The sequence below is a fragment of the Poeciliopsis prolifica genome, unplaced genomic scaffold, assembly GCF_027474105.1.
Source record: "Poeciliopsis prolifica strain line A6 unplaced genomic scaffold, Auburn_PproV2 SCAFFOLD006, whole genome shotgun sequence".
NCBI classification, from domain to species: Eukaryota; Metazoa; Chordata; class Actinopteri; order Cyprinodontiformes; family Poeciliidae; genus Poeciliopsis; species Poeciliopsis prolifica.
Window position 1 is genome coordinate 11,993,089 of NW_026562381.1, and position 14,023 is coordinate 12,007,111.

Sequence of the window (14,023 nt, forward strand, 5' to 3'; positions counted from 1 at the left end):
ATGAAACAAGCTAGAGTTGTCTGATGCTGTTTTTTTTTCTGTTTTGGGTCCAGTTTCCTGTGAAGCTCTGTTGAAAAGACGAGTGAGTCACTTCGGTTCTTACAAGGAACTCAGAGCCACACCGGGGAAATGGTGCCTCAAACTGTTGTTAACTGAGGTTCAATGTGGTCGTTCGTTTCTAATCCAGCTCTTTCATGAAGGCGTTTCATTTCACACCTACAGTAGGAACAACGTAATCACTCAACACAAGGTAGAAAAGAGAGGGAACAGATACTTTCATTAAAATCTTGCCCTCTGGACTACATTGCAATGCGTTGCTGTCACTTGTCTCACAATGTGACAAAAAAGAAGGAGGAGGATGAGAGGAAGTTATGCGTTTTATACGATTATTATTATTGAGATTATACAAAACACATTGATGTCTGGACCAGAATTTATTCAAACATTTCACGTCGTGACATATTTAGGAACAAAACTCTTCCTAAATATCAATGAAATGAACTAAGAGCATAACATCGAAAGAGGATAAATATTGTGATTAATGAAACCCACCATGACAGAATGAGATACTGCCTGAGGTTTGAGGTGGATATATGAAAGTGAGATCTGCCAATAAATGAAAGGTTAAGTAATGACTTACCACAAGACTCTTAAAAGCAGCTGTTGCCTTTATGATGTCCGCATAGTCTGGATGAGCTTCCTAGGATGTAAATAAACAAACATCTGTATAAACATAAGGCATCATCCAGCAAGCATTTCTTTGAAAGGAAATCCAGGAAAAGTCCAACCTATAAACTGGAACTATTTACTTTGGCCTTATGAGAATTAAATTGAGATTTTAACAACTTACAAATAAAACTTAATGTGGAAAAGTCTAAACTCACTGTTGTGTAGCACAATGGAGGATCTGTGACAAAGGCCTATTTCTCTTCTATGTTTCCATGTTTAGCCCTAATGAAAATGGTTTTACTTCAAATAATGATAGGAGTTAGAAATCAGGTCAATCCTGGCAGCTTTTAAAAGAACATCTAACCAATGCATAGCGTGACTCAAGATTTGAGTTATATTTTTGGTTTTTTTTCAGTCACAAATACACTGGACATATAATTTGGATATACATTCTTCTGTACCTCCACATGTCTCTCCAGCTCCTGCAGCAGTGTTGGGTATTTGTCGAGCCTTATGAAGGGCTTACTGAGGCTGGTGGTCAGGGTCAGGATGCCTGAGGTGCTTGCTCCCTGGCTCTCAATGAACTTACCCAGTTCATCACTATTGAACACACAAGAACACCATTTTATTGTTTATGTACAACTACAAAGTAGAGATAAATAACAAATAAATTCAAATGAACTGTTTGGTTTACATTTAATTGATGAATCCTTTAGAAATCACAGATTGTATTTATTTTTACACTGGTAAAGTAATTTTAATAGAAAATGCATACATAAATTGTTCTTTTGCATTACACCTAATTTCTAAGTATAGACAATTATTACTTATTAGTCAGTATTAGATATATATTGATGAGTATTTTTGCAGAAAACACCCTACTTAATCCAGAAAAACAATACCCAGCAACAGTTTGAATATTTGATCATAACAACATTTGTCTCACTAAAATACTGCATTCAACAAGAAATACAATCCAAACTGTTGAAATGATGAAACAGTTCAGCAAAATGTTGCAACATTCTTTCCCTCTCAAATTAAAATGAGCTCCCCCTGTAAATGAGACTTCCAAATAATACCTATACTTCATTGTTATGACATTATACAAGTGAAAAAAATAGAATCTCACAACGAACAATCATGATGCAAATTAGGACATGGATTTGTTTCATGGGGCTTATGTGTAATTCCCTGCAACCTTCCCTATGTGTTTCAAGTGGAACAACATCAATGAGTTTCCATGATCCAAAGAAGAGAGTCACACATAATCCTGTGTTCAGTTGGTTACTCATTGGTTCAACAATTTGAATCAATGAGTAAAACAGAACATGAAGGCATTTGCAGAGGAAAAGCAAATGTGCTTACTGTGAAAAAACCGGTCTACCTGGTTTTCAATATAACCACAACTCTATATATCCTGTCAACAGTCAACTTCCTGTGTAACTCAACATTTGTAAGCAAGTGTTTGTGTGTGTGAGCACAAAGCAGAACTTCATATGACACATCCATGTTAAATATTTCATCAAGGCTGGACCATAGCATATTTCTTTTATCATGTTGCCTTTATGAAGCGTTTACTGACACACACACACACACACTAAATCTAAAAACAACATTTTACCATGAGGGGACAAGAAAGAGACGTTTATACAGAAAGCTGTTCTGTAATGTCTCAGAGGAAGTTAAGAGACATTTGAATGTAAAGATGTAAAGACTGACACCTTCTGGATAGAAGCAGGACTACTGCAAAACAAAAGAAAGTGAAATTCCCAAAATTTGAAAAACCTAATCAAAATATTTTTTTAAACATACATGAAATTTAAATGAATATATATAAAGATATGTAGTTATTGTATCAACCTTACAGACCAGTGAAGTCTTCTGGTTCTTGCCTGCTTTACATCCCCAGAACCAAACTTCAAACTTCTGGAACAAACTTCCAGAAAACTGCTTTAAATCAAGACTGTAAATCCACCTGTTTCTTTTGAGCCACAATAAATGGAATATTGACCAACATATTTGATGTATATTAATGATTTTTGATAAGGGCACTCATCAAAATTTAATGTCTCTTATTGGTTTCTCAACTATTGACAGTATGGTGACTTTTAATGACTTTATTTTTGTGTTTTTATGACATAAAGCACTTTGAACTTGTGGCACACAAATAAACTTGATTGATACACATATAAGACACACAAAGATCAGTTAAAAGTTCTCATCCTAACTAATAACTCAAGACTAAAAACCCACCGGCTGAGAATTGTTTCTGAACCATAACAAATTAAATATTGACCAACCTACTTGATTTTGGCTATGGCACTCATCAAATGATTGTTCAATTATTGTATGGCTTTTTTTAATAACTTTGTAATTGTGTGCTTCTCATAGTAAGATATGTAAAAAAAAATTGAAACACTTAATGATTAAGTTTCAGATAAACTATTGAAAAGCTTTGATATAAAACAGTCAAATATGTTCTGATTGTTTCAACTGAAAATTATGGCGTTTCATTTCACCGGGAAGGAATTTTCGTCAAACTGGAAAAAAAAAAAAAAAACAAACGTTTCTTTAGACCGGAAGTGGTACTTTTTGAACGGAGCTAGTTCCGGTTAGCTTCACGCGTACGCAGAGGAGTCGGATATAAACTGGCCGCTTGTGTTTCCGGTGAAGGACACTTGGGGAAAAAAAAGAAAAGAAAAAAAGAAGCCTCAGCTCCTAAAACTGTTGGTGAAAGACAGATAAAACAACAGCAACAGCCTGTCAACGGTCGAACCGTTGTCCAACCGTCAAGCCTTTAGAGAACGTAAACCGGGGAGGACATTTCTGTGAAGCTAACATGGCTGGCAAATGGATGGAAAAGATATGGAATTCAGAGACGGGAGAGTTTTGTGGGCGAACAGGGAACAGTTGGCTTAAAATATCCATGTTCTACGTGTTTTTCTACGCGTTCCTGATCGGGGTTTTCAGCTGCACCATTATCGTCTTGCTGAAGACTTTACCAATCAACAGACCCAAACACCAGGACCGAATTCTTCCCGCAGGTCTGTCATTCGAACCCTATGCCCACAACTTTGACATCGTTTTCAGCCAGAAAAACCCGATTTCATATGAGAAGTACGTCAAGAGCTTGAAGGCGTTTATTGAGCGATATCAGGATGACAAACAGACTGACGACTTGAAATATGAGGATTGTGGATCCACCCCGACGACATACACCGAACGCGGCGAAGTCGAAGGTACAACAAAACAGAAAAAAAGTTGCCGCTTCAGCAGAAAGGTGCTTCAAGAATGTTCCGGGGAAACCGACGACACCTTTGGCTTTAAGGAGGGAAAGCCGTGCCTCCTACTCAAGATCAACAGAGTCATCGATTACAGACCAAAACCTCCTACCTCGAGCGTTAAGCTTCCAGATGAGCTGTCAGGCAAACCCTTGGACAACGTCGTCCCCGTTCACTGCACGAACAGGTGGAAGCGAGATGACGGCTTGGTCGGAGAGGTCAAGTACTTTGGCTTTGGGGGCATCGGCGGTTTTCCTATGCAGTACTACCCCTACTACGGTAAAAGGCTGCAGTCCAATTACTTGCAGCCTCTGGTGGGCGTCAAGTTCGCCAACCTCACCAGGAACAAGGAGATTCGCTTGCAGTGCAGAATGTACGGGAGCGGCTACAATATGGACACCCGTGATGGATTATTTTACGTTCACATCACTGTGAACGACTGACCCCAGAAACGACGATGGCAAAATAAAAAATAAAAAAAAATAACGTAGAAAGATATTCAAGAGTTCAGATGCCGTCTTTGAGTTGATCTCTCTTTTCTGTCCAGAGTTGAAATAGAATGTAAAATACTCAATAGCAAATATTCTTTCTTCTGTCAATGGGCGATTGTATCGGGGAGGCGGATTAGGGGGACAAATGGGATGTTTATTGATTATTTTAAAACTGCAGTTTTGCTACTGATGTATAGCGAGTTGTCTTTGTTTCATCCTTACTGGTTTCTATATATTTTCAAAGATCCAGTTTGTAGGCCAGCCATGTTATAATATTCTGTTTCATATCTGCTTTCAGAGTCCAAGGTGTCCCTGCAGGTGTTTATGAGTTGATAGTGTTTGTCTTTGTGTTCAGACTAAATTGAAATACTATCTTGGTACTCTAAGGTGTTAAGTTGACTGAGCTATATGTTGTTTTTATGCATCTTCTTATTCAAGTTCGCTGCAGAAGAATATTTTGTTCATCTCCATAATTAAATAGGTTTTGGAGGACATTTCTGTTCAGTACAATGTTTACTTGTCTTATTGATTGTAGCACTTAGATTTTTATCATTGTAAAGTGCATTACAAATAAAGATTATTGTTGATACTATTAACATCTACTTATTCTTAATTCACATTGTAAAGCTTAAGATCAGGCTAAGAAGACTGAAAATCTGTTTTACTGGACATATCACGTTCCTCGATGCAACTTACTTTATCAATTTTTATAATGGAAACATTTTATATTTATGCAATTGTACCTTTTTTGAATATAATGCTAAAGTCTCTAATATTAAAGTTAGAGAAAATCAGAGGCAATGTAGTATCCCATGTGTACATGGTGAATTAAGAGAAGTAGTCGCACTTGAAGATGGGGAGGGACAAATTCTCCAAAATCCTCAGAGGTAACAACAAACCTTTAGATTATGCTAGAAGAGTCACCTGGACTATGATCAGAAAAAATGTTTAATAATTTTACTGTACGGTTTTGGAGAAATACAATGTACCTCATAATACAGATGAATCATACAGTCTCATTTCCAGGAATGTGTTTCTCATATTTTTTGAAGAGATGACGAGAAACTCTTTTTCGATTATTTTGATAGATGGCCTATTCCAAAATAATGCTGATTGCAATGTAATAAAAAAGAAAAAAAAATCAATTATTTGAATTCCTTTCTTAGACCAGAACCCAGTTCCTTCATTATTATTATTATTATTATTATTATTATTGTCACAGTTCTGATTACAGACACTCAGTGAGTGCTGGTCAAATTGTTCTGACAATATGAAAAAAAATGTGAAGGTGTCTCGTTATGTATCTAAAATTCTCATTTCACTCATACAAAATCAAACAAACAAAAAAAACACTTAATAAAAAGCAATAATATATAAGTTTTTGATTTACTTTTGTAGGGAACGTCTACAGATTCAATATGGATATAGTATATGGAGGTGGAAGTAATAGGTCTGTAATAAGTTCACACTCCTGGCAGTTATGCTCCTCATTTTTCCTGCATTAGTTTTTTAAAATTTTCACCTGCAAGGTCGCCCACTACTCTATTACCGTAATGCACCAGGTATCCGTGAAGCTATCTTTAAAAGAAGCGCACTTGACTGCAGACTGACGCTGCCAGTGGTATGCTAAGCTAGTAGATAGAAAACTTTGTTGATCGTCTCTTTTGAAACCAAATATTGGTCAGTAATACCTCTGCTTCTGTAAGGAGTTCAGCGGGTAGCTGAGCAGACACCGATATTTTGATTGGGAAAATATGGGTCAGAGATTGCTGCTACAAAATACTTATGAAGATGAACTGAAATAAATACGGTTTTGACTTATAACTGGTTTAAAAACTTGTAGGTTTGTAAACAAAGCTTTAATTTCCAAAAGCTAATGAGCTGGTAAGAAATAATGTAACAAGGTGTTTATTATTATTGCTGAAATATACAGCAAGTCATTTACTGGAGCAGAATTTTATTGCAGTTTTGTGGGGATGGCAGAATGTATTGGATAAAATTAGGTTTATTGCGCGTATATTTTCTAAGTAGATCAAAACAAAACTCCCTCTCCTCAGGCAGAGCTAAAACTTGTGGAAGAAATAATTGTTACAAACACATTTCACATTCTTAAAAAAGCAGTATGCATGAATAATTTAAATACAAAAAAAATATCTGACTTAACTTACAGCATGATATTGAAAATCTGGAAATATTTAACCTTTCATATGATACGACAGTGACCTCGATACAGAAGTTCTGCTTTAATTGTAAATTTTATTATGAAATGATAAAGGACTAACATGACTTACTTCTTTCCTTAGACAACTTATGAAATTGAAAGAACAAATGAAAACCAGAGACACCTAGTTAAATACCAATCCTTTTTTAACAGTACTAACTGTGCTATTTTTGTGTGCAGGGACTGACCTGTGATCAGTAAGGATGCAGACGGCTGATGGATGACTCGAACAGTAATTCAGGTACAGACTCTTGATCTGACTCATGAGATTTAAATAGCATCCTGCCACTCTCTGTTGCCCCTCTGCAACTCTGGAAAATCAGAGAAAGAGTTTAAAATATAAAGAGGAAGAAACACAGGACCGGTTGAATTAGTAAATGTGGAAAGCCATAAAACATTTAAAATAACTTTCCTCTTGTCATTATTTATGACGTCCGTTTCAAAGTTTAACATTAAACTGTTTTTTTAAATGTTAATTTCATATTTAAATACTAACATTTAACACAAAAATAAAAATGAAATATTCTGTGTTAAAAATACACATTTATCATGGAATAAAACAACTTTAAGAGCTTATTTTGGCACCAGTTATTTCAGCTGTGAATAAATGCTCCAAGAGCATTTCATATAAACTTAGATGTTCATGTAAACAAGTTTAACATTACAGTAACTGTGATATGACACATTCATACACTTTGCAAGGTGGCACTTGTACAAAGACGCACAACCAGAGGCGTCTAGAGGAAAGGAAGTGATTGCAAAAATGTACATGTGGGAAGCTTTGCAGAACTTTGCAGTGCTAAATGTACATAAAAAGAAATGATCACATGCATTTGTAGTCTTCTGGTCTACTAAACTCCACAAACACAGTTTGAAGAGATAAATCAGTGATAAGACTTACTTGGTGCAGTCCTCCAAAGCTAAACACAGTCCCTGTTGGAAGGACAGGATCTCCTCCAGGTTCCCACACAAGGTGGCGCTGTCTCCACTACTTAACCTGAACATGCAGGCGTGAGAATAAACAGGAACAGTCAGCCTTTTCTAAAATATGACTTATTAAAGAAAGTTAAATATTAGAAAACAAAATGAAAACTAATCCAGACTGTTCTAAACTATGGTAACTTTTGCATCAAACGCCATCATTGTAGTAACGTTTAAATCACTTCTAAAGTTTTATATTTTAGAACATGCTGAAAAAAAATGACTTGTTTCTCTCTGGGAATATTAGATTGATTCAACCTCAGAGGAATAACAACGTGTGACATATCATACCATGTTTTTTTGTTTTTTACTGAACTAAAATGGAGAAGTGGTGTGTGAAAAAATGGCATGCAATGATTCAGCTTATCACATCACCTTTAAGAGCAACAACTTCAGTTTTTCTGTAATCTCTCACATTTTTATGGACAAGCTTTGCTCACTTTTTTACATATTTGTGAGCAGTAGATTATTTTTTACACAAATATATTTAGGTCACACCGTAGTATTTTAACCAGATTGATATTGAAGTTCTTTTTAGAGTCTTGTTTTTTTTCCTGACATGAGATTGTCTTGTGCTTCAGGTTATTGTCCTGGTCCAAGGCCCAGTTTCTCCACGGCCTTTCACCTTTGTGCCTGACAGATAGTAAAATATGCTTAATTTGGATACATCTAGTTTGTTGCTGCAAGATATTAGGAAAGCAGTACCATACAATATTTTTGGTGAATACTGAACCAATGAAATCAGTTGCAAAGAAATAAAGTATTCCTCACTGAAATGTTTTTTTGTTTATGACAAAGTCTTCACTGATATCAAATGTAACTTTTTTTGCTAAACTGCTGGTTTGCTAAATTACCAGAATGGAGCATTGTTGCTATTATTATTTTAAAGAAAAGAGGCTGTTTACCAACTCTTGCTTTTGTCTTTAATGGTCTAGTCACAAACTGGGGTCTTTGGGTTTGTTCCAGCCCCTCTTAGCTTTGCAAGATTGAGAGCCAACGGAGAATGTTTCCATTTGTAAATAATTTTCTCACTAAGGGATGATGAATTTTAGTTGACAAAGATTGCTTTATACCCCTTAGATTGATGGGCAACAAATTATTTTATTGCTCCTCCAAAGTCATAGCTGAGGTCTTTGTTTCATGGCAATATATTAAAACACACCTCAAAACTCAGACCAAAAACTGGCACAACTTCTGCTTTCACAGAGGAGCCAACTCATGCTAAATAAATTTATACTCTAAATTTCCTCAAAACCAACATCTTAGTTAAATAACAGAAAGAAACAGAAATGGCATGACCTGCTATTTATCTAAAGTAGGACTTCACTCATTTTTATACTTAAAAACTGAAAGTGAAAGACAGTGTACAAACCTTGACCATGACTTTATTTGTGAGAAATACCAATATAAGTTGTTTTTTTTTCAATTACCCAAAAGGATAGGTCAAAATTCAGACTTCTAGTCTACGAGCCAGTATGACCCGGATCATTGTTTTGTTCTTACTTGTCGCTAGCTTGCAGGGGTCGGAGGTAACAAGTGAGCACAGTTTGCAACTCTTTAACAAACTCCCGCTCATGCTCCAAGATGTCCTGAACCACCTGTGAAAAACAAAACAAGAGAGAATATTTCAAATAATCTGATCTTATAAAAACCTTCCATGTTCTCAAAATAACTTAAAATAATGGCCAACTTGTGGCAACTATGAATTCTTTATCCATTTATGTGCAACTTATTTTGTTAGAATGTTAATTTATTTAATTATTTTTTTCTGAAAAAACCCCCAACTAAAAATCAAAGGTTAATCCTTTTTTACTCATTAAACAAAAACTAAATTTAGGAAACGTGTTGGTAGCACCTGCAGTAGGTCCAGGCCCAAACCATGACACTTTTATCACAATGGTCTTTTTCTAAAAGGTTGCATTTCCTTTGTTCACGAGTCCTAATAATTGAATTACAGCCTCATATGTCCAAAAACATATTTTCCAGAATCCCAATTCTTTGTCTACACTTGCTTGGGCAAACTTGAGTCAGGCCATTATGTTTTGATCAAATAGCAAATGTTTCCTCCTTGCACAGCTCTCATTGAACTTTAATCTGTACAGTTTGCTGTCGGTCCCATAATGAAATTTTAGGATTTCCAGATGTTTCTTTTAGCGACTTGCTATCTGCTGTCAAGGTAAACTTGCTTGGATGACCCAATTTGGGCAAGTTTACAGTTATTTTAATTGTTTTTCACTCATAGATTAGTTTTTGTACAGCATAACAACTGATTTAAAATTCTTCTGAGACCTCTTTAAGTTCTTTAACAGTGAGATAAGCTGCTATTTGTAGGTTTTGATTTCACCATGATGTTTATTCTTCTTTCAACAGTAAGCAGGACACAAAATTAAATGTCTGAAATTTAAACAAACGTCCTTCAAAATGCTGATACACCACGTGTGATTTTAGCCAATATAAGTAGGAACAGATAATCTATTTTACACCATAATATCCATTTTTTAAATAACATTTGATAGAAACTCACCACACTGAAGTAGTTCTTGGTCAGAGGAGTTCCTTTAGGAGATAATGGTTTTTCTGAGGAGGGATTCAGAGACAATAAGTTCTCTAGAAGGTGTTATTTACCAAAAAAACACTACAACACTATCATTTCTAACTTCAATTATGCCATTAAATTATTCTCAGTCAAGTCATATAAACAAAAGTGAAAACTATCCAATTCTACTAAAGTTACTTTTTTGGATTAAAAGAGTCCATCAAATACATAAAATTCAACATTTTCAGACAAATATGATCAAAGTTGAAAGGCGGGATTATTATCAGAAAAAGGAAACCAGACTCACCGCATGGTTTGATCTCTCGAACGTAGTTGCTCGGGAACCAGCCCGTCTTGCCATTGAGCGTCCCCTCCCACCATCCACCGTCCTCCTGCCGCGTGACGATGATCATTTCACCTTTGCTGAAGGACAGCTCGTCCTCGTTGTTCTGCTTGAAGTTGAAGCGGGCCTTCACCATCACCTGCCCGCCGCCGCCGCCGTTTTCAGACATTTCCTGTTTGAACAGCTGGGTCAATTCCAAAACCAGTGTTTCCACAACTTCAGTAGAGATTTATATCTGCACACAGTAACACACTGGTGAGATATCAACGGTAATAACGCTTATATTTTCACAAGTAGACGTTTACTAGATTAAAAAAAGTTATGTAGAGCTTTCACTAACCAAAGTGAACTTTGCAGATTCTGACCTCTTATGGACTGATTGGTTACGTTCTAATCTGAACCCCAAAAGTGATGGGCTAGTAACACTCAGTAAACATAAATTACGTGACAACAAATTCCACATTGTCCAAAAATGAAAAAAAAAAAAAAAAAAAAACAATCATATTTTCTTAATAAAAGTTTAAAAACTAAGTGCAATTAAATTGGTAAATAAACTTCATTCCTGATGCGCTTTCTCTGTAGTTTATTTTTTTAATTACCTTTTGATTACTCTATCATAACATGCAGTATACAGATAAAGGTGTGTGCTTCCCAAATTAAACAACCTCTTATGTTTTCCTCTGTGTCTTCACATCCATACTGAGCTCCCTTTGATTTTAATCTCTTTTCTTCACTGATGTCTTATCAACGGTGATAATATTCTGAATTTGTTAGTGATTTTCCTGAAACACTGTTAGGTGGCAGTCTGCTTCTTGTTAACATCTCCCTGTCACATGCTTTGCATGAAGAGTGGATTAAAGATTTCAAACAGTCATAAATTTTAATGCTGGTCATATTTAAAGCTGTTTACTTTGCACAGACAGCCAGGATAAATAATGGTTGCGCCAAGTCTGAGTTGGGCTTGCAATAAACTAAATCCAAAGATCACATTTGATTTAGTAAACGCAGAACAAACCTAAGTATAGTCTGTCTCAATGCAGTTAATCACAAGTGCAAAGGTGTTAGGGGATGTTGTGCTTAAAAAGTTTATCAAAGCAAGTTGAGACCAATCCGCTCATTAGTGACAAGTTAAAATCAGTCAACAAACAATGTCTTTATTTCCCTATGACATCTGAAATAAAAAGATGTCCAGTAGAACAACTACACCATCTTAAAAGCTTCCAACAAAGAATATGAATCAGACTGGAATAGAAACATGAAAAAGTTAGTATGTTTATTGAACATTAAGCAGGCTAAGTTGTCTTGAATGCAACGCTAAAACTCTTTTCATTAATTTAAGTGATATTGTGGCAGCTCAATTTATTATTAAAATTTGTCAAAATAAAATGAGTTATTCTCATCAAGGTAAGTAGGTCACATTTATTTAGTCTCTTACCATCCTGAAAAAGCAGATACTGGTTGATACATAAAATATAGATTTTATCTAGATTGTCTATTTATGACTGCCTTTCCCCTGAACTTTATTTAGGAGATTATTTCTTCATACAAAGGAATTGCAAAGCCATCTCAGAATATATTTTAGCATTTTCAACGAATTGGCTTAAAAAAACTTCTAAAACATATTTAAGCATTTCACCTATCCATCATTTATTCCCACACTCATTCACATGGACGATTTAGAGAAACTAATTGACCCAGCAGTCATGTTTTTGGACTTTGAGAGGAGCGAGGAGGACCTGGAGAAAACCCATATATGTACAGGGAGAACATGCAAACTCCTTGCTGAAAGACTTTCATCTTGTTGCAAGGCAACAGTGTTAGCAGCAGTGTCACAGTACAGCATGTGTTTCAGCATTCAAAATATAAAATACAGCTGAACATAAAGAGAAATCGTACCACTGATTTAGATTGTCTGCGCAGAGACCCTTTGGATCTGGTGGAAGACAGCGCGTGTGAAGACGTCGTCTGATTAGGAGAGGACGAACCGGACTGAGGACATCGCTCCGCAGCACAATCTACGCACAAACACGGACAAAACAGGAAGCCTCAAATTAAGGTTACATTTCAGTGCTCTCACCTGGAAAAGGTACACAAACACGTCATGCAGGTACACTACCACTGTGGAGGATGACAACCTGAAGATGATTCATATTAATAACGCTCTGCTGCTCTGCACCGCTCCAAGGCAGCGAACAAACAAAGCCTACAAATTTATGATTACTCACAGGATAATCGGATTTAACCAAAACTGACATTACAAGCCTGGAATAAACAAGCAGCTAAACAAAGAGCAGCCTTCAAATAAACAACATCAGAGATCGCTTGTGCAGGATGCATGTTGCTCTCTGATCATATTTTCTCCAAAGCTGTGCATGTCTGATAGCAATTTTATTGCACAGGCAGAGCCATGGAGAAAAACAAATCTAAATCAGATTTATGTCAGCTCTAGCACTGTGTCATAAGTCAGCCACTGCTGCAGAGGAACTTTGATTTAAAGTCGGTAGATATCAGCTGCCCTGCAGCATGAGAGCAGTTCTGCCAGGAGCAGTAACCTTTCTACCGGCTTTATTTGGAATAAAACAGACACAGGCTCGCAAGCAGAAGAACTCACAGAAGGGAACTCATTCTATGCCAACTGAAAGCTAGCCAAGTTTCTTGCTTTTTCAAATTACAAAGGATGAGAAAGGAATATGACGCACAATTAACCTTTCAAACCTAAAATCGGATCAAATAAACATTAAAGGTGCAAGGACATAAACATTAGGGGAACTTTCTCTTTTACTGGCAGTAAAACAGCAATATTTTGTGTAATCCTGTTTCATCAGCATATCATTTTGAATTCATGCCACTCTGATATGATTTGGGAAAAAGCAAGAGAGGCTCTGCTTCCCATATGGTGGCATACATTATACTTAAAAATGATTGTTATCATTAAAAACAGACGCTGAAGGCAGTGACAGGTGGGACTCATAAATCCCATATGTGAACCCGTCTGCACAGCGAAGCCGAACAACCCCGTCTGTTCAGTGGTCGCCACTTTTTTACATACAGAGGACTCAAGAAACAAAACAAGAAACACGTAAGGATGCTAAATACCAATGATCTCACGTTAAATTGCAATAATTAATATTTAATCAATCACAAGATGCACTAATCAGTCAGCCATAGATGTGATTCAGAATTAATCTGCAGCACAAACACTTAATATTTGATTCTTTTCCCCAAATCAAAATTTAGAGCTCCCAACATTTTTGGTCTACAAATGCACTTGTTTCAGTTCAATAAAATTCACATAAAAGCTTAAGGGATAGACTCTTCTTTTCACTTTTAGAAGAGACAATGACCAGAATTGGTCAGAACTGGTCAGACTTCAAAGAAAAAGAAAAATTGATATCACATACAAAAGTGCGATTGGTGAACTTCCCGACCAAAGAAAGTCAAACCTTTTTATTCCCTAGAGAACCAGAGTAAAATGAAGTTTCAACTCCTCACATTGTAGCA

The 14,023-nt window shown here is 36.1% G+C and overlaps 2 protein-coding genes across 4 annotated transcripts in view; one reads left to right on the forward strand and one right to left on the reverse strand.

Moving 5' to 3' along the window:
* LOC129360354 (rho guanine nucleotide exchange factor 6-like) overlaps nucleotides 1-14,023 on the reverse strand; it is a 34,082-nt gene that overhangs the window by 12,720 nt on the left and 7,339 nt on the right. For all 3 annotated transcript variants that reach the window (XM_055030526.1, XM_055030525.1, XM_055030527.1), the window contains exons 4-11: nucleotides 12,419-12,537; nucleotides 10,487-10,694; nucleotides 10,168-10,220; nucleotides 9,147-9,241; nucleotides 7,564-7,659; nucleotides 6,851-6,973; nucleotides 1,131-1,269; nucleotides 641-700 (exon numbers count right to left, since the gene is read on the reverse strand). In XM_055030526.1, the coding sequence (XP_054886501.1) occupies nucleotides 641-700; nucleotides 1,131-1,269; nucleotides 6,851-6,973; nucleotides 7,564-7,659; nucleotides 9,147-9,241; nucleotides 10,168-10,220; nucleotides 10,487-10,694; nucleotides 12,419-12,537 (893 nt within the window). The remainder of the gene's footprint in view (nucleotides 1-640; nucleotides 701-1,130; nucleotides 1,270-6,850; nucleotides 6,974-7,563; nucleotides 7,660-9,146; nucleotides 9,242-10,167; nucleotides 10,221-10,486; nucleotides 10,695-12,418; nucleotides 12,538-14,023) is intronic.
* On the forward strand, nucleotides 3,232-5,033 carry LOC129360355 (sodium/potassium-transporting ATPase subunit beta-233-like). The gene has a single exon (XM_055030528.1). The coding sequence runs from the start codon at nucleotides 3,509-3,511 to the stop codon at nucleotides 4,391-4,393; it is 885 nt and encodes a 294-aa protein (XP_054886503.1). The 5' UTR covers nucleotides 3,232-3,508; the 3' UTR covers nucleotides 4,394-5,033.